This window comes from Chiloscyllium plagiosum, chromosome 27, assembly GCF_004010195.1.
Source record: "Chiloscyllium plagiosum isolate BGI_BamShark_2017 chromosome 27, ASM401019v2, whole genome shotgun sequence".
Taxonomy (NCBI): Eukaryota; Metazoa; Chordata; class Chondrichthyes; order Orectolobiformes; family Hemiscylliidae; genus Chiloscyllium; species Chiloscyllium plagiosum.
The window spans coordinates 13,194,681-13,213,000 of NC_057736.1; the positions used below are offsets into that span (position 1 = coordinate 13,194,681).

The following is an 18,320-nucleotide window of genomic DNA, read 5'->3' on the forward strand; positions in this document are numbered from 1 at the left end:
AGGATGAGGGGTTACTTGATAGAGGTTTATAAGATGATCAGGGGAATAGATAGAGTAGACAATCGGAGACTTTTTCCCCGGGTACAACAGTGTTACAAGGGGACATAAATTCAAGGTGAAGGGTGGAAGGTATAGGGGAGATGTCAGGGGTAGGTTCTTTACCCAGAGTGTGGTGGGGGCATGGAATGCGCTGCCTGTGGGAGTGGCAGAGTCAGAATCATTGGTGACCTTTAAGCGGCAATTGGATAGGTACATGGATAGGTGCTTAAGCTAGGACAAACGTTCAGCACAACATCATGAGCCGAAGGGCCTGTTCTGTGCTGTATTTTTCTATCTATTAAAACAATAAAACGTAGATTGAAAAGTTACAGAACATTTTAGCTACTGGTGCTTGGTCCTTTGTTTATATTTAACTCGTTTCTAACTTAAAATTAAAACATCAAGCATCAAATTAAGCAGCCAAAACTGACAGTCACAATTCTCAAGTACTTGCAATAAATCCACAAACAACTGTCTGCACAAGTTATTGAAAAAAATTCAGCTCAGCCGTTCTGAATTTAAAAGCTGCATAGAGATATTTTCTTTACTTTCTGGTTACTTAACAATAAACAAAGTTTCTCACCCATATCCAAGTCTTATTTTCTTTTTAAGCCTGTACATCAACTAATTCAGGAGGCAAAGGAGATTTCGGGTGTTTACTCTCAAAATGTTGTTTGAAAGTTTTAGGATCTGGCATCTGTGTCTGAAAAGAAAAAAAAACAGTAGGGATAAGTATGTGATAAATAAGTAAATAACCAATACTAAATGTAGGTTTGCTCACCAAGCTGGAAGGAACCTTCCAACTCAGCAAACAAACCTACATCCAGAACCTCAACCTAAGGCACAAATATTCTCAAAACTCGCTAACCAATGCTAAAATTCAGTACCTAGTGGCTTCAAATCAAAAAGGAAAAGCTAGGTAGTAAGAATTTCAGAATGGCTGTCAGCATTACTCAAATATAAATTAAAACATTGAGCAGTCTGGATTGAATCCCTAGCCTGTTTCAAAAGTTATCTGATCTGAGTCAAGGTTGAAGCATATTTGGGTTCCATCTAAGTGCTGGAGTTAAAGTAAACACCCAGTGTTGAAGTCACAAGGGTCCTCTCATTTTATCCACAAACTTTTCAAGTCATGTACTCAAAAAGGAACAATTTCACAGTTGCGGTCAGTCAAGTCTCTCTTCCCACGTGTAAGCATGACCAGTCTGTGTTTTGTGCAAGAAATCAAACTGTCTGGCTGGTTACATAACCTCAAGAAGCACAAGTACAAATCCACCCTTCAATGATATTCATACCATCAGCTTTCAGGAACAAAATGTTTGGCTGCTCTCCCTCTGAAGCAGCCATGGCATAAACAACGTACAAAGCCTGACTGAATCCATACTAAGTTAAGCAATCACTTAAGATATATGATTGTAGGAGTAAAATTTTAATTAGCATCTCATTGGTAAAAGTCTACTGTTAACATTAATAAAAATGCCAGCAAATTGGCAACTCATGAAACAACCTAGGTTGCTGCAAGTTAAGAAAATAATCTGCAGGATTGATCTGGAATCTTTGCAAATTTTTAAAACCATGATTTAGAACAATTTGAATTCAACAGCTCATAGAATTTGATCTAAACATGACAGGTATTCTAACACTATGTTGCGACCATATTGCTCTGAAGACTATTCCTTTACCTTGCAGACAGGGCAGGTGTGCACAAGTGCTGCTTTTGCTGCTGCTTTTTGATCAGATCCCCCCTTTTTCTTTTCAGCTTGCCTCTTGGCATTCTTCTGCTGAGCTTGTATCTTCTGCTGCCCACGAGCCATGATAACAGCCAGGAAAACTAGCAAAAAAAAAGGCAAGTTTTAGTTACTCTCCTTGATGGAGAGGAGTCACAAGTGATACAAAACTAAGTCGTCATACTAAAGCAAACAATCCAAATGAAGATAGTCTAATAAATTTATGATTTAACAAAAATGACCTTTAGATATCCTATCAAAATTTAAAACAATGCAGTCCCAGCCAATTGGGAAAGAAACTAAAAGGGTGCAAATCAATACAGCAAGGAAACAATGCACTGAATAGAGCTACTCCACAAGTTATTTCAAACTTGAAAGTAAAAAATATAGTGCATACTGCATAACAATTAAAGTCATGTATATAAATAACTAGTAAATTAACTATGGCATTGCCAGTCATCAAAAGTTGCGTGGAGAGGCACTGACCTTTACTAAATTTTCAAATAATAGAATCCTTCCAGCAAAAACAGGCCATTCAGCCGATTGAGTCCATACCAATACTGGACTGTGGGAAGAAGCCAGATCACCTGGAGGGTAGCACAGTCAAACCCATCTCCCTGGCGCTGCAATGCAGCAGTGCTAACCAGTGAGCCACCTTGCTGCCTGATAATCAGCTTGCTATTATACCATTCACATGGGTGTCAGTGTGCATGTGAAAGCTAACTTATCTTCAGGTGGCATGTAGATAAGAAACAAAAGGTTCAAAGATAAATTAAGGGATACCAGAGGTAACTGCAGGAAGTGTGGAATAAGCAATTCTCTGGTTATTATACAAATATGAATGGGAAAATTATGCACTACTCAATTATGCAACATTGGAGGGGCACTGAACGATTGTGTGTTGGGAAGACACTTTAGAAACTTAATTTTAAGTGGCTATTCAAGCCTGCTCTGCCATTCAATACAATCATGGCTAACCACCCAACTCAAACCTGTTCCTGCTTTCTCCCCCCCATACCCTTTAATTCTAAGAACAATATCTAACTTTCCTGAAAACATTCAATGTTCTGGCCTCAACTGCTTTATGCACAGAACTCCATAGATTTGACATTCTCAGGTGAAGAAACTTCTCATCTCAGCCCTAAATGGCCTGGCTCAACCTCAAACTGTGATCCCTGGTCTGGACTTCCTAGACATTTTCTTTAAAGTCTATGAGGATCAACAACAGGGAGCTGTTTGGGCACAGTGGATTGAAAAGGTTTTTGAAGAGATGTAGCTTATGCCAGCTGTGCTCACCAGTAATTACTGAAGTTAAAAGTTTATGTGCATTTTTAGCCACCTGTTGTTTTGATAGTCACCTTGAAAAGTGAATAAATAAAACAGAGCTGCAAAATTTGTCTTAAAATAAATTCCACATTATCACTGTAGAGTTGTATTGTCTCACCTGTGTGATTGTGTTTGAGACGAAAGGAATTAAAATAAACTTTGCAGTAACTTAGATAACTTTGATTAGAAGACTGGATTTACTGAAGTAACCAGATGAATGTCTGCTTTATTTTGGATAACCGTAATAAGGCAAAACAAGCTTAACATTTTGATCATAGAACATTTACATTTGGTACATTCCAGTGTGGTACGGTTAATTATTAGCATATTCCTCCTGAGTTAAAACAGACAGTCAACCTTGCAAATCAAAAATATTAAGGGATAGTTTGCTTCAGTCATATTAGATGTCATTTGGAGGTGTAGTAGACAGCGAAGAAAGTTACCTCAGTACAATGGGATGTTGATTAGATGGGCCAACAGGCTAAGGAGTGATAGATAGATGGAATTTAATTTAGATAAAAGCAAGGTGCTGCATTTTGAAAAATCAAATCAGAGCAGGACTTATACCCTTAATGGTAAGGCCCTGGGGAGAGTTACTAAACAAAGACCTTGGAGTGCAGGTTCATAATTTCTTGAAAGTAGAGTCATAGGCAGATGGGATAATGAAGGTGTTTGGTATGATTAGAATCCCTAGGAGATTAGAAACCCAACAGAAACAGGCCCTTTGGCCCAAAAAGTCCACACTGACTCTCCAAACAGCAACCCACCCAGACCTATTCCCTGACCCTGTATTTACCTGACTAATGCACCCAACCTACACATCTCCAAACATCATGGGCAATTTAGCATGGCCAATTCACAACCTGCACATTTGGATTGTGGGAGGAAACCCATGCAGACACAGGGAGAAATGTGCAAACTCCACACAGTCAGTCACCCATGGTTGGAATTGAACATGGGTCCTGGGTGCTGAGAGGCAGCAGTGTTAACCACCGAGCCCCCTTTCCTTTATTGGTCAGACCACTGAATATAGGAGTTGGGAGGTCATGTTGTAGCTGTACAGGACATTGGTTAGACCACTTTTGGAATATTGCATGCAGTTCTGGTCTCCTTCCTATCGGAAGGATGTTGTGAAACTTGAAAGGGTTCAGAAAAGATTTACAAAGGATGTTGCCAGGGTTGGAGGATTTGAGCTATAGGAAGTGGCTGAATAGGCTGGAGCTGCTTTCCCTGGAGTGTCAGAGGCTGAAGGGTGACCTTATAGAGGTTTATAAAATCATGAGAAGCATGAATAGGATAAATAGACAAGGTCTTTTCCCTGGGGCGGGGGGGGGCGGAAAGAGTCCAGAACTAGAGGGCATAGGTTTAAGGTGAGGGGGCAAAGATATAAAAGAGGCCTAAAGGACAACCTTTTCCACACAGGGAGGTGCATGTATGGAATAAGCTGCCAGAGAACGTGGAGGAGGCTAGTACATTTACAGCATTTAAAAGGCATCTAGATGGGTCTATGATTAGGAAGAGTTGAGGGGTATGGGCCAAGTGCTGGCAAATGGGACGAGATTAGGATAGCTGGTTGGCATGGACGAGTTGGACCGAAGGGTCTGTTTCATGCTGTCCATTTCTATGACTATGATAAAATGTTTTGGTGCATTGCAAGTAAAAAGGGATTTCACAAATTGGAAACAGACTGCAGTCGCTGTTTTTGCAGAAACATTCGGAGCTAATATTGAGATAGAATATCAATTTTTAAAATTGGGGTAGTGTTAAATTGCAGCAAGAACAATTAAACATGACAAGGAAAACAGAATCAAGAATATTCAAACTCAAGTCTATTTCACTATTCAATGAAAGAGCCTTAAGTGATAAGTGGCCTAGGTTTATAATACACCTTTCTATTCCAAAATAATCCTTAATATACTGAGGTTTTAAGTAAGTTAGCAGTAACCTTGGTGTGATGATACATATCTATTTTTAACTTCCAACTTTAAAACACTAAGGCCAAAAACAATTTGCCTTAGTTTTGTGCATACAAATCCACAGCAGGTTTACATGCACACTTTCCAATATCTTATTATACAAAATTGGAAAAGGGGCTGTTCAGAAGGGACCAGACTCAAGCTGTCAAAAACAAATGGGCGGCATGGTGGCACAGTGGTTAGCACTGCTGCCTCACAGCGCCTGAGACCCGGCGACTGACTGTGTGGAGTTTGCACGTTCTCCCCGTGTCTGCGTGGGTTTCCTCTGGGTGCTCCGGTTTCCTCCCACAGTCCAAAGATGTGCAGGTCAGGTGAATTGGCCATGCTAAATTGCCCGTAGTGTTAGGTAAGGGGTAAATGTAGGGGCATGGATGGGTTGCGCTTCGGCAGGTCAGTGTGGACTTGTTGAGCCGAAGGGCCTGTTTCCACGCTGTAATGTAATCTAATCTAAATGGATACAAGTAGTTAAGTCTTTTTCATGTCAACAATTTGATAAAGTATTCATTACAATGAGTGATAGTGATTGATTACTCAAACTCACCAGTGAACAGGAAGATATATTTTAAAGTAGTCACAAAACCCTACAAAAAAGATCACAAAATTATTGTACCAAACCCATTGGAAAATGGATTTCACTGACAACCTACTGATTCAATATCCATTAATTCTGTTGAGAAAAATCAAGCTACTGATTTTCTCAATCACACCCTCAGCTTCATCTTCGACGTCATCTATCAAAACCTTTACTCTCCCTCATCCTGAATGTCCTCCTGATCAGGTGTACATTAACACGTGCATCAAGTTCATAAGACAGACTTAAATGGAAGTGGAGCACAACTGGACCAGCCATTTGCAGTAGAAATTCAAACATTTGTCAAACCTTATGGACTTTGGCTGGTCTCAAATTCAGTGACAATAACACACAATGTTACCCTTCTTGCAAAGGCCCAACCCCCACTAATCATCTTTCTGCGTCTCCAATCAACTATTTTCAAATTGAGATTGCTTGAGACCAACCTCCTATTCCTCAAACACAAGAGGCTTGAGTGGATATCAGAAGTGCAGGGGAAAACACAAGAAATTAGGAGATCAAAGAGCGACCATGAAAAGGCTTTGCCAAAGATTAAGGGAACTCCAAAATATTAAGCAAGTATGTCTAGAAGAAGTTACTCAGGGAAGGAATAAAGGCAATTAGGGACCAAGGAAAAAATCTCTGCATGGAGACAGAGGACATTGGTAGGTTGCTAAACGAGTACTTCATCCCATTGAAGGATGTAGGTTCAGTAAGAAGCGCTTGAGCAGTTTGACATAGGGAGAGAAAAGGTATTGAAATATGGACAGGCTCAAAAATAGACAACCCGCCAAGTCTGGATGAATTGTATCTCAAGCTGCTTTGGGAGATGAGGGAGGAAGTTACAGGGGCTCTGACCCAAATGTTTAATTCCCCCCCGGCAAGAGGGGAAGGGTCAGAAGACTGGAAGACAGCTAACGCGGTTCCACTTCAATAAAAGTAGAGATAAACGAGGGAATTACAGATCAGTGACGTAAGTGGTTGGGAAACTACTGGGAAATATTTTGTAGCAGAGAATTATCCTCCAGTTTGGACAGACAGGATTTGGTCAGGGGTAGCCAGCATGGTTGTCAGAGGAAGGTCGTGTCTAACAAACTGAATTGAATTTCGTGAGGTGAGCAGGTTTGTAGGTGAGGGTAGTACAATTCATGTAGTTTATGTAAAATTCAACAAGCCTTAACAAGGTCCCTCTTTTAATTAAGGTGGTAAATCCAGGACAAAAAAACTTGGATCCAAAACTGGTCTAGTGGTAGGAAACAGAGGGTGATGCTTGCATGACTGGAAGCCAGTGTCAGTGTTGTGCCCTTTGTTGCTCATGATAGATGTAAGTGATGTAGAAGAAAACATCTTACACGTCGGGGTTGGGAATGGATGGTTGCGTATGCTTGAGAGAGAAAGTTTGGAGATTACAAAGTGATTATAGTGAGGAAGGTGGTCTTGTTACACAGGATATAGTTGAACTGGTCAGATGGAACTTAAATCCTGAAGTGAGAAGTAATTCATTTCAGTAGTATCAAGAGACTACTCAAATGAGGTCAGTGGAAAGTGCAGAGAAACAAGAACCTTGACAGATTTGTCCACAGATCACTGAAGGTAGCAAGACATGTTGATAGGGTGGTTAAAAAGACATGCATGACACTTGCTTTTATCAGTCATGGCACAGATTATAAGAGCTGGGAGATAATGCTGGAGTTGTAAAGGACTGGTCTCAAGTGGAGTACTGTGTGCAATTCTGGTCACTGTGGTTAAAAGAAAAGGGGGTGCAGAGGAGATTCACCAGGACATTGCCTGGAATGGAACAGTTTAGCTACAAAGAGAAGCTGGACGGGTGTGATTTGTTTGCTTTAGAGCAAAGGCTGACAGGGGACCTGAATGTGGTGCTCAAGATGGAGGGGCATCAGCTGGATAGAAAGCAGGTGCTCCCCTTAGTTGAAGGGTTGATAACAGGGAGCATAATTTTAAGAAAGGCAGGCAGCAAGTTGAGGGAATTGGAGAGAAGTTCTTTTCACTGAGGGTAGTGGGAATCTGGAATGCAGGTAGCTGAGTTTGGAAGCCCCAACCTTTAAAAAGTACTTGGAAAAGCACTTGAACTGTCAGAAGATTCGAGGCTGAGTGTTGGAAAGTGGAATAGCATATGTTTAGAATAGTTTTGGCCCACTGAGAATGCAGACACCAAAGAGCCTCTTGTATAATTTTATTTGCCACTAAAATACTAACCATCAATGCTAATCGCCCAATCCTTCAAATATATAATTTTACTCTTAAAAAACACCAAACCCAGACTCCTTCCATTCTTGCACATTATTGCTGCATCATCCATTTCTCTCTAATAGAAGACTATACTTTTTCACCCCACCTTACAAGTCATAGTTGACCACATCATCCATCTCCAAGAACAAGCACCTGGTTGGATGTGACTATATTCATCTGGTTCCATTCTTATCTATTAATCGGTCTCTCGAGAATCAACTCTTAAGAGCTTCCCTAATCCTCTTGCCTCTCAAGGATCTACTCTTGGTCACCTCCATACTGCCCCTCACCCACATCATCCAAGATGGAATTATTTACATTTTCTAAGTACATTCAGCTCTGCTTATCACCTCTACTTGTCTCATAAGAAGGATAAAATTTTTTGACCAAATATTGGGATTCCATACATTCACACTATGGGAATATTACAAATAAAACTCAACACCAGCTCAATTCCTCTCCTTGAGAAATATGAAAACTGAGCCTCAGAATTCACTGTCTTGAGCTTCCAACTACATATTCACACCATAAAGTGGATGGCCAGCTTGCAATGCAGGGCAATGTCAACATCTGTGGATTCAATTCTGCAGTGGTTGTGTGTATCAAGAAGCACTCTTTCTCAACCACTAAGGCATGGTACCCCTCAGATTAAACCGCCACCAGTCCTCTCTGAGACCAGTTCTCAGCTGTGGGAGTTAACTATTTTTATTTATATCATCCAGACTGCCAACTTCTAATTCATAATTCATTCAGTTCTACTCCTGTCTGGGATCATTTGCTGTTGAAACCCCAAGTCAATAGCCATGACTATTCCACAAACACACCTGCTCTGCCTTCCATATTCTACCTGCTAAACAACTTCCTAAACACTGCAGTCATTGTCCTAACACTCATTCCTGCCTTGTTCACTTGCATGTTAAAAACAACCCAGGTTACAATTCTCATCTTAATTTCCAAATTCCTTTCACAGCCCAGCTCAATCCCCTTCAAACACCAGAGACCTGTCCTCCGATTCAAGTCTCTTGAATATACCAGAATTTATTCACAAGTGCCAGCTGTACTTTCAGCTGCCTTGTTCCCAAGATCTGGAATTGCCTTCCTCAATTTTTCTCTCTTCTCCTTGAAGGCAGCTCTTAAGATCAAGCTCTTTAACCATGCTTCTGGTCAACTGTTCTAAACTGTTTCTTTCTAAAGCTTGCATAACACTCCTATGAAGTACTTTGGGATGCTATATCAAATTATAGGCATAATAAAATTTACGTAAACTTAGTGACAATAGGATTATTAGAATCTATGTTGAAATAGTAAAAAGAATTAAAATACATGCTCATTTAGAGAAAAAAGCAGACAAGATGGACCTGTTTACAACCTGGAACATGCTTGACTTTAAACACCATGAGCATTTTAATATTTTTATGACCACTCAAAGAAACATCACTATTTCAAATATTATGATACTATTTTGTAATTTCCAGCTGGCTGTAGCACATTTCTTTATCTGGCAATATCCTTGATAAAATTTATAAGGGGCAAGGTCTTCTTCGGTTGAAAGGAATAGCATATAAAGCACAGATATGGGCAAAGAAATTCTGACAAAACATTAAATGCAATTCAGTGGTAGTACACTCACTTCCAAATCTAAGGGCTCACATCTCATTCTAAAGATGAGAACATAAACTAAAGTGTTGGAATTTATGATCCCACAGCACCACATTAAGCAAACCCTTACAGTGCCCCAGCCAACTATTTACCTTGAGTCAACATCTAGGTAAGTAACCTGCTCAGTCATTTCACTGCTGTCAACGTAAGCTTTCTGACCTGAATAAACATATTACAAGTGATTTTAAAACTCCTTTAGGACTTAAGCTCATGAAAAGCAGTCACTATCTCAATCACATCCTTCACTACTGATCAGGCAATTCATATAATTTGAAACAGGAATATGAAATGTTAATAGCAATAATATTACAGCAGTAGAGAGTTTGGCTAAGATATCTGGAAGACAATATTCACTTCAAAGCACAATATCGCAAAGGTTACATTCTCTCATAGTTGACGCAGAGCTGATTCAAACTGGGATAAAGGGGATTAAATTACAAACAAACCATACAAACTAGGCTTGCATTCCCTTTATGTAGAAAACAAGAGGCAATCCCATTTAGATGTTTACAGCAATAAGTTGATAGGATAGGTAAGAAACATTGAGACAGCCCATAACAGTCAATTGCTAATAAGTATTAGGCTAATAATAGTAAGCCTAAGTAAGCACTTAACTAGAGAAACTGTTAGAAATGCTGACCTTTCAGCCTCGAAATAAAGACCGATCGAAAATGTCAAAATAGATGAAGCAGGCAGAGGTAAAGGATACAAATACAACATATAACAATGAAGCTTAAATACAGGTTGACCGTGACCTCAGTGGTGTAACAAGCTTGACGGGCTGAACAGTCTTCACTCATTTAAGCGACGAGTTCAAACTACATGAAGCTTCATCTCGCACTCAGTACAGAGGTTGAGAGCGGAGGGCACATAGCGCTGCGGCGAATATTGTAACGGAGCCGCTGACATCTACGCTGAACAATCTGGGTTAGTTGCCTGCTTCCCCCCCCTTGCCAGCTTTCAAGCTTGTACATATCGGCCAGAAACCGAACAAAAGATAAACCCTTCTGCAACACCTCACTACATGGTCCAGACACCAAGGATCCCAACGGGAGGGGAACAAATCCTATCCGCTACCCGTGGAGGGCCTCAAATATGAAGTGAAGGCCTTCCCGGTGCCTGCCGGCCGCCGTTAATAAGGAAACCACCGGGGAAAAGGGGGGGGGGGGGGGGGGGTCGTGCGGCCTACAGGCACCTCTCCGGCGGTCAGAAGCTGCGCAACAGTGGAGATTGGAACGAGGTCAGGAGCTGAGGGAGGGGAAGGCGGCGAACGGCAGGACCGTTCCATTCCCGAAGAAGACTCCGGAGAAAGACTCGGAATTGGCTCGAGGAGCTCACCCGGCGCGCCCGGACCGAGGAAGCGGAATAACAAGCGCGATCTGCGATGGCGGCGACGGCCTCCTCCTCCTCGTCGGCGGCTGTGTTACGTCAGCGGAAGTGACGTTGCGCTGGATCGGGGTGGGGCCTGGAGCCGATGGAATCACGTGACCCGTGACCCCTGCAGTAACAAACACGTTGCAACTTGGGGTTGCAGCTTTGGTTGTTTTCAGTGTCTGAGCTGAGGTGTCCCTTGTTTTTACACTGAAACAACCTAAATTATGTCGGGACTGTGACTTGAAAAAAGTTCTGGGATTTACAAGTTAATTTGCATCCTAATGCGAAATTAAAAATCACACAACGCTAGGTTATAAGACCAACAGGTTTACTTGAAAGTAGAAGCTTTCCGAGCGCTGCTCTTTCGTCAGAGAGCTAGCGGAACAGGATCATAGGACACAATTTATAGTAAAATATCAAAGTGTCGTACAACTGATGCAATGTATTGAACAAACCTAGATTGCTATTAAGTCTTTAATGACTTAGAATTAACAGCAATCTAGGTTTGTTCAATACATCACATAGTTGTAAGAAACGTTGATCTTTTACTATAATTCAGTGTATTATGATCCTGCCCCAATCGCTAGCTGAAGAGCAGCGCTCCAAAAGCTTGTGACTTCAAATAAACCTGTTGGACTATAACCTGATGTTGTTGATTTACAACTTTGTCCACCAGCACCTCCACATCATGGCTGATTTTAGTGCTTAAAAATGTGTTGCTGGAAAAGCGCAGCAGGTCAGGCAGCATCAAAGGAGCAGGAGAATCAACGTTTCAGGCATAAGCCCTTTTTCAGCTCTGATCTCCAGCATCTGCAGTCCTCACTTTCTCCTAGTTGATTTTAGTGCTTTTTCAATGTTATTGCGCTCACTATGATAATGCAACTACCTCCTCAGAGGTTTTGAGTTGACAAAGAATACTATTCTCTTGAAACAGATGAAGCTGCATTCGTTTTTAAATAGTATTTGCTATGGATTTATTTTTTGAAACTCATGCACATGCCACACCATGAGATTCAATCGAATGAAAAAAAAAAGGACCATGGATTCTGGAAATGTGAAACGAAAGCACAAATTGCTGGAGGAACCCAGCAAGTCTGGCAACATCTATGCAGAGAAAGCATAGTTAACATTACAACTCCAGTGACCGTTCTTTAGAACTACTAACTCTGCACAGATGCTGCCAGACATGCTGTGATTCTCCAGCACTTTCTGTTTATGTTTCAGATTCAATCAAATGTTTGGGTCAGAATGGTTACAGCGCAGAAGGGGTGGTATAATGGGAATGCCACTAGACCTAGTAATCTGGAGCTCTAGGCTAATATTTCAAGTGGTGCAGTGGTAGAGTGCCTATCTCTGAGCCGGGTGACCTGGCTTCAGATCCCACATGCTCTAGAGATGTAATAACAACTCTGAGGAAATTGAATAGGAAAATATCTACAACACAGAAGGAAGTTGGCTCTGCAAAGGAGCAATTCACCTGGTACCTTCTTTCATGTAGCCTGGTTTATGCTTCCTGATCAGATTATCATTAACTATCCAATTCCCTTTTCAATGCCTGAATTAAAAGCTAGCAGTTTCATGCTGGCATCCCAGATCCTAATCACTGCTTGCATTGCCACTCAAACAATATTTTTCCAAGTCACAACTAAAATAAACTTGAATTTAGGTAGCATTTTGACATTTTACAGAGAGGTGAACATGCGTTAAAATGGATGAAGGGAATGGATAATAAGCTGATAAAAACAGCTAAAAGTAAGTTGAAAAATATGTCTGAAGAATATTTTCAAAGAAAGAGAAAAGAAGGTGTTCAAATTCTCAAGATTTGGCACCAAGAGGGCTATGAGGCTATGGTGCTGTGAAAGGAAGAACTGCAACATGGAGATAATTTGTTATGCAACCATAGTTACCTGATGACAGCGTTGGCATTGATAAGATCAAATTCTATGTAAGGTGGAGATTGCTGCAGCTGTGGCTATCAACAGTCAGTGAATATTCCATCATACTGCTAAGTTATGTTTTAAAGATAATGGAAAAATACAATGTTCTGATCCAAAAAACTATATCCCTGAGAGTACCTAGCTTTTCTCCTGTTCTAATAGCAATAATATAGCTGATGAAATTAAGCTTCTACTGAGGAATGATTTCCAAATTGTTTACAATGAAAAACTTAGCACTGATGGTTGGAGAGGTGTTCAAGTTTTCTCCTTGTTGAAATGGCCATTATTTAATGTTTCACGCATAAGCCAACTCAAACCCAGGTATTGTCCAGGTGCTGCTTTGGTCTGGGATTATTTGTTTCAACATCAGACTAGTAGCCTATCACCCACCATGATGAAGATCATTAATGAAGCAGCTGAGAGTACCTCTTCCCTGCTGATCCTCAGCATGTGCAAGAATGTCATGGCCCTCTTTGTCATTAAGGTTGAGATCATCTATCTACTTTCCTCTGTTGCTGATCTTCCTCATTTTGCCAAAGAAAAAATTGTCCCAGTCACCCCCAGGCCTCACTCATGTCCTCTTCTTTTTTCCAATCTGCTGTCATGCCATCTCTGAGCTCATCCAGAGATTCATTTTGTTTCTCCAAAGTCATCATCCTCCAAATCCATCCTTTCTTCCATTTGTCCAACTGCATGAGACTGGACCTCACTTTTTAAATATTCTTTCATGGGATGTGACCCATGAATTTGTTGCCCTTGAACCGTGAGGCTTCCCTCAGCCAGTTCAAAGGAGAGTTGAGAGTCAATCACATTACTGAGGATCTGCAGTCATATATCGGCCAGAACATGTAAGCATGGCTGATTTCCATTTCTAAATTACATTAGTGTACCTGATGGAGCTCTATGACAATCAATTATAGTTTTGTGATCACCATTATTTCAAATAGCTTCAATTTCAGATTTTATTATTTGAATTCAAATGCCAGATTTTATTGTTTGAATTCAAATCCCATCAGTTGCCAAGATAGTACTACACCACCAAATCTCTTATAGGCAGGACATCTCAAGACATTGTTTCTCTTCCTGCCTTCATACTGTTATATCCAAGGGGCCTCACTGAAACCATCATTATCTCTTTTTATCCTTTTCTCTGTACTGTCCATCTGCAAACATGGAGTTGGCTGTATATTTGCAACTCCTCGCAGTCTCTATTAACTCGATTGTAACACCACTTCTCCAGTATCCCTTCTTGGATAAACTACAATTTCAAATTAAATATAGGAAGACTGAACTCATTGTCTCTCCATCAAACCCCCTGCAACAAATTCTATGCCTTTCCCCCAGTTCACTGTTTCAAGCCAAACTAGACTTATTGCAAACTCAACTAGGCAAAACTGAGGACTGCAAATGCTGGAAACCAGAGTTTAGTTCAGACTGGTGCTGAAAAGGCACAGTAGGTCAGGCAGCATCCAAGGAGCAAACTCAGTATTCTATTCAACTCTATGTTAAGGTTTCAAATCCAGAAACTGACATTATTGCAACCATAACTCACAAATAAACAAATGGAAGTGATTTTCCATTATCTAGAAGGTAACAGATCAAAATGAATAGTTTTGTAAAACATTTCAAACTCATACATTATTTATCTGCACCATTTTTCAATTTAGGCCCTTATTTTGTGAATAAAATATGCTGTTGTTGACATTCACATTTCAAAACAATACTCAAAATGTTTTTACTGCATACTGTACTTTTGCTCATGCGTGAATTGCCCTATCTCCCCAACCCCTTGCTCGTGTCCTCTTCTTTTTTTTGATCTCTTGTTATGCCATCTCTGAGCTCATTCTTATCCCAGAGATTCATTTGTTGTTTTATGTATTTGCATGTGTATTACTCTGTATGTCTGGATTTCCGTGTGTTGCTTGTTTTGTGTATGACTTCAAGCTGTTCTCCAATCTGGCTGTGCATAGGGAAATCAATAATTATTGTTTGTTAATTTTAATACCATAATAAACATCAAACATTCTGGACAATCAATCTTTGACCTGGAACATGTTAAATACATCTTGCTTTTATGCTTTTCTTGAAACTGTAAAGTATAGCAGAAAGTTTTGAAATTTCAATAAATGTTGATGGTTCACAGATTAGTTAAATTCTATTTATACTCCATTGGACCCAGTACATAAATGATTTTAGTTTTCAGCAATGTTAAAGTATTAAATTTTCAAATGTTTCTGTTGCAAAATATTACATCCTCCATAATTATCTCATGTTCTGTTTTGCTTTTTTCCCCATTTTGTCATTGGATCAAAATATTTTATTTGTATGGGCTATGTTTTGTAATGAAGAATGTTTGAGGAGGTTGGGATTAGTTTCTCTGGAAGAGATTCAATGTTGAGGTGAGCTGTTTGATGATTTCAATAATATTAATAGATCAATGAGACAGTAAACAGAATTCATTCCACATTAGCTAGTTTTGAGGCTGTAACATGCCAGTTAAATTGCTGATCTTAATGAATATAATTTTTGTTGACATTAGGGAGTAGAAATGAATTGTCAAGCAGGACGTTTCAATCAGGCTATGTGAATATTTATCCAAATAAGAATGAACTCTATCTGTAACTAAGACTGGTCAAACAGGAATCCAAACTTGGATTCAAAGACTCGGTTCTATTCATGTACCACAGAATACAAATGCTTTTCAGAGTATATTGCATTCATATCTGGATCATTTCTGCTTTTTAAAATAATTGTGAAATAGGAACAACACTGAACGAATTTTGCAAAGTACCTCATTTTTAATTTTAAAAACTTTTTGGTAGAAACAATCTATTAATGAAGACACATCAGTGATGTTTTGAGATGATCCCTTAATGTACTGAACTCTCCTCAGATGCAAGGAACTTAACGGAGTCCAATAATATTTTTAAAACAACCTACCGAGACATGTTATGACACTCCTTACAGGCAGGCAGGACTTCAATCCAGGGCATGTAATCTAACGATACACAAATACTATAACACTCTCACCAACAACAGTTTTTTTTAAAACCTCTACCAAATTACCCACATCATCAATTCAATTGAACAACTCACATCTACTGCCCACTAGGGGCAGTACAACATAACAGAGTCTAGATTACAGTGGTGCTGGAAAAGCACAGCAGGTTAGGCAGCATCCAAGGAGCAGGAAAATCGACGTTTTGGGCAAAAGCCCTTCATCAGGAATATTTGACTTTTTGATATTTGACTATTTTATAAACAACTTGTTCACCCATATTATTATAAACCTCTGGGATAGATAGAACTTGAACTGGGGCCTCCTGGACAGCACAAGAGCACAACAAGACAGGCCTGTTGTCTGAACTAACTTTAGCTGGAACATATAATTGAAACATTGAAAGCTGCTCAATCTATTGACTGTTGCTGAAATTTCAGTCATCTGCTGCTAAGAGGATTACAGATTTTTGCACAATAATACAAACTAGCATTCTGGAGTGCATCAACACCTTACATTACAGCACACCTTGTGTGCCGGGACTGACATCTAACTCATGGATTGTATTCTCAAGGCTCTTCATTTGCTCTATTGCTATATGTCACCATGCAACACCAATCTCACACATGTACCATCTATCAACAGCATTCATGGCAAATACACCGCATGTACATTTACCAAATGGCCAAGTCTCAACATCTAAAGAGAAAACTTCTTGGTCAAGTCCAGAGACTCATCCTTCAGTGAGTGGGTCCCAACATAGTAGGTTAAGAGCAGGCTCCGATATAAGTCCAGGAATTTGGGTATTGTCAGTCAGTTGCTTGGGTTGTCAGGGTCAGGAACTTTAAGAAAGGATAAGGAACTGAATGTCAGGCTCACCACAACATATTAGCTTTTATTTTGCCTTTTTGATTCCCAAGGAAGCGAAGGATTGTCAGGGATATGCAGGAATGTAGAGTTGAGTTTAAAGATCAGATCATCCATGATCTTATTGAAAGGGAGAGCAGGCTCAAAGGGCCGAATGGCCTACGCTCATACTTTGTTTGTGTGTTCATACTGTGAGCCTTTTTCTCCTAGAATGAGACAAAGTGCAACGATTGAGAGAGATGAAAGTCGGCGACACAGCTGTTAGTCTTGGTGCAGGTGAGAGAAAGGTGAGTTTTCAGGTGAGTGAGTAGATAGTGCAAAGGTCATGCAGTGTTTGTAGCGTGGGGGCAAATGGGTGGGCGACAGCATGTGAAGGAAGATGTTGCATATGATAAAGTGGTAGACTATGAGCCTAGATGGGAAGTAGGGGAAGTATTGAGACAGCAGAGAGTCTGGAATAGAAGAGGGAAGATGATGCCACTTACCCATACAGAGAAGAGAGGGTCACTAACCTTCTTGCCTTCCCAGTGCTCCTCTGGACTGTTCCTATGACACAATTAGTATTCTGCCGAGGTGACTCAATGTAGGAAATCACTAACCTGATTGAGTTTTTTGAAGAAGTGATGAAGAAGATTGATGAAGGCAGACTACTGGACATTAGGAGAAAGTGAGGACTGTTGTTGCTGGAGATCAGAGCTGAAAAATGTGTTGCTGGAAAAGCGCAGCAGGTCAGGCAGCATCCAAGGAGCAGGAGAATCGACGTTTCGGGCATAAACCCTTCTTCAAGAATGAAGAAGATGTGCCAAACAGGCTAAGATAAAAGGTAGGGAGGAGGGACTTGGGAGAGGGGCATTGGGAATGTGATAGGTGGAAGGAGGTTAAGGTAAGGGTGATAGGCCGGAGAGGGGGTGGGGGCGGAGAGGTCGGGAAGATGATTGCAGATCAAGAAGGTGGTGCTGAGTCCGAGGGTTGGGACTGAGATAAGGTGGGGGGAGGGGAAATGAGGAAGCTGAGGAAATCTGCATTCATCCCTTGTGGTTGGAGGGTTCCTAGGCGAAAGATGAGGCGCTCTTCCTCCAGGCGTCGTGTTGCCATGGTTTGGCGATGGAGGAGGCCAAGGACCTGCATGTCCTTGGCGGAGTGGGAGGGGGAGTGAAAGTGTTCAGCCACGGGGCGGTTGGGTTGGTTGGTGCGGGTGTCCCAGAGGTGTTCTTTGAAACGTTCCGCAAGTAGGCGGCCTGTCTCCCCAATGTAGAGGAGGCCACATCGGGTGCAGCGAATGCAGTAAATGACATGCGTGGAGGTGCAGGTGAATTTGTGATGGATATGGAAGGATCCCTTGGGCCCTTGGAGGGAAGTGAGGGGGGAGGTGTGGGCGCAAGTTTTGCGTTTCTTGCAGAACTGGACATTGTCTATATGTACTTCAGTAAGGCGTTCAACAAGATTCCTCATGGAAGACTGGCTAGCAAGGTTTCATCACATGGAATACAAGGAGAGCTAGCCATTTGAACACAAAATTCACTCAAAGGTAGAAGACAGAGGGTGGTGGTGAAGGGTTAGTTTTCAGACTGGAGGCCTGTGACCAGCAGTGTGTCA

The 18,320-nt window shown here is 40.9% G+C and overlaps 1 protein-coding gene across 3 annotated transcripts in view; it reads right to left on the bottom strand.

Annotated features, from left to right (window-relative positions):
* The window catches only part of zgc:91910 (Zinc finger protein 706-like), an 18,506-nt gene extending 7,512 nt beyond the window's left edge, over window positions 1-10,994 (bottom strand). Inside the window, exons 1-4 of one of the 3 annotated variants that reach the window (XM_043717426.1) lie at window positions 10,887-10,988; window positions 9,641-9,707; window positions 1,722-1,870; window positions 623-742 (exon numbers count right to left, since the gene is read on the bottom strand). In XM_043717426.1, the coding sequence (XP_043573361.1) occupies window positions 647-742; window positions 1,722-1,870; window positions 9,641-9,653 (258 nt within the window). In that variant the 5' untranslated portion in view covers window positions 9,654-9,707; window positions 10,887-10,988 and the 3' untranslated portion in view covers window positions 623-646. Of the gene's footprint in view, window positions 1-622; window positions 743-1,721; window positions 1,871-5,609; window positions 5,650-9,640; window positions 9,708-10,886 lie in introns of all 3 variants that reach the window. The other 2 variants (XM_043717429.1, XM_043717428.1) reach the window with 2 other exon arrangements.
* Between the last annotated feature and the right edge of the window lie 7,326 nt (window positions 10,995-18,320).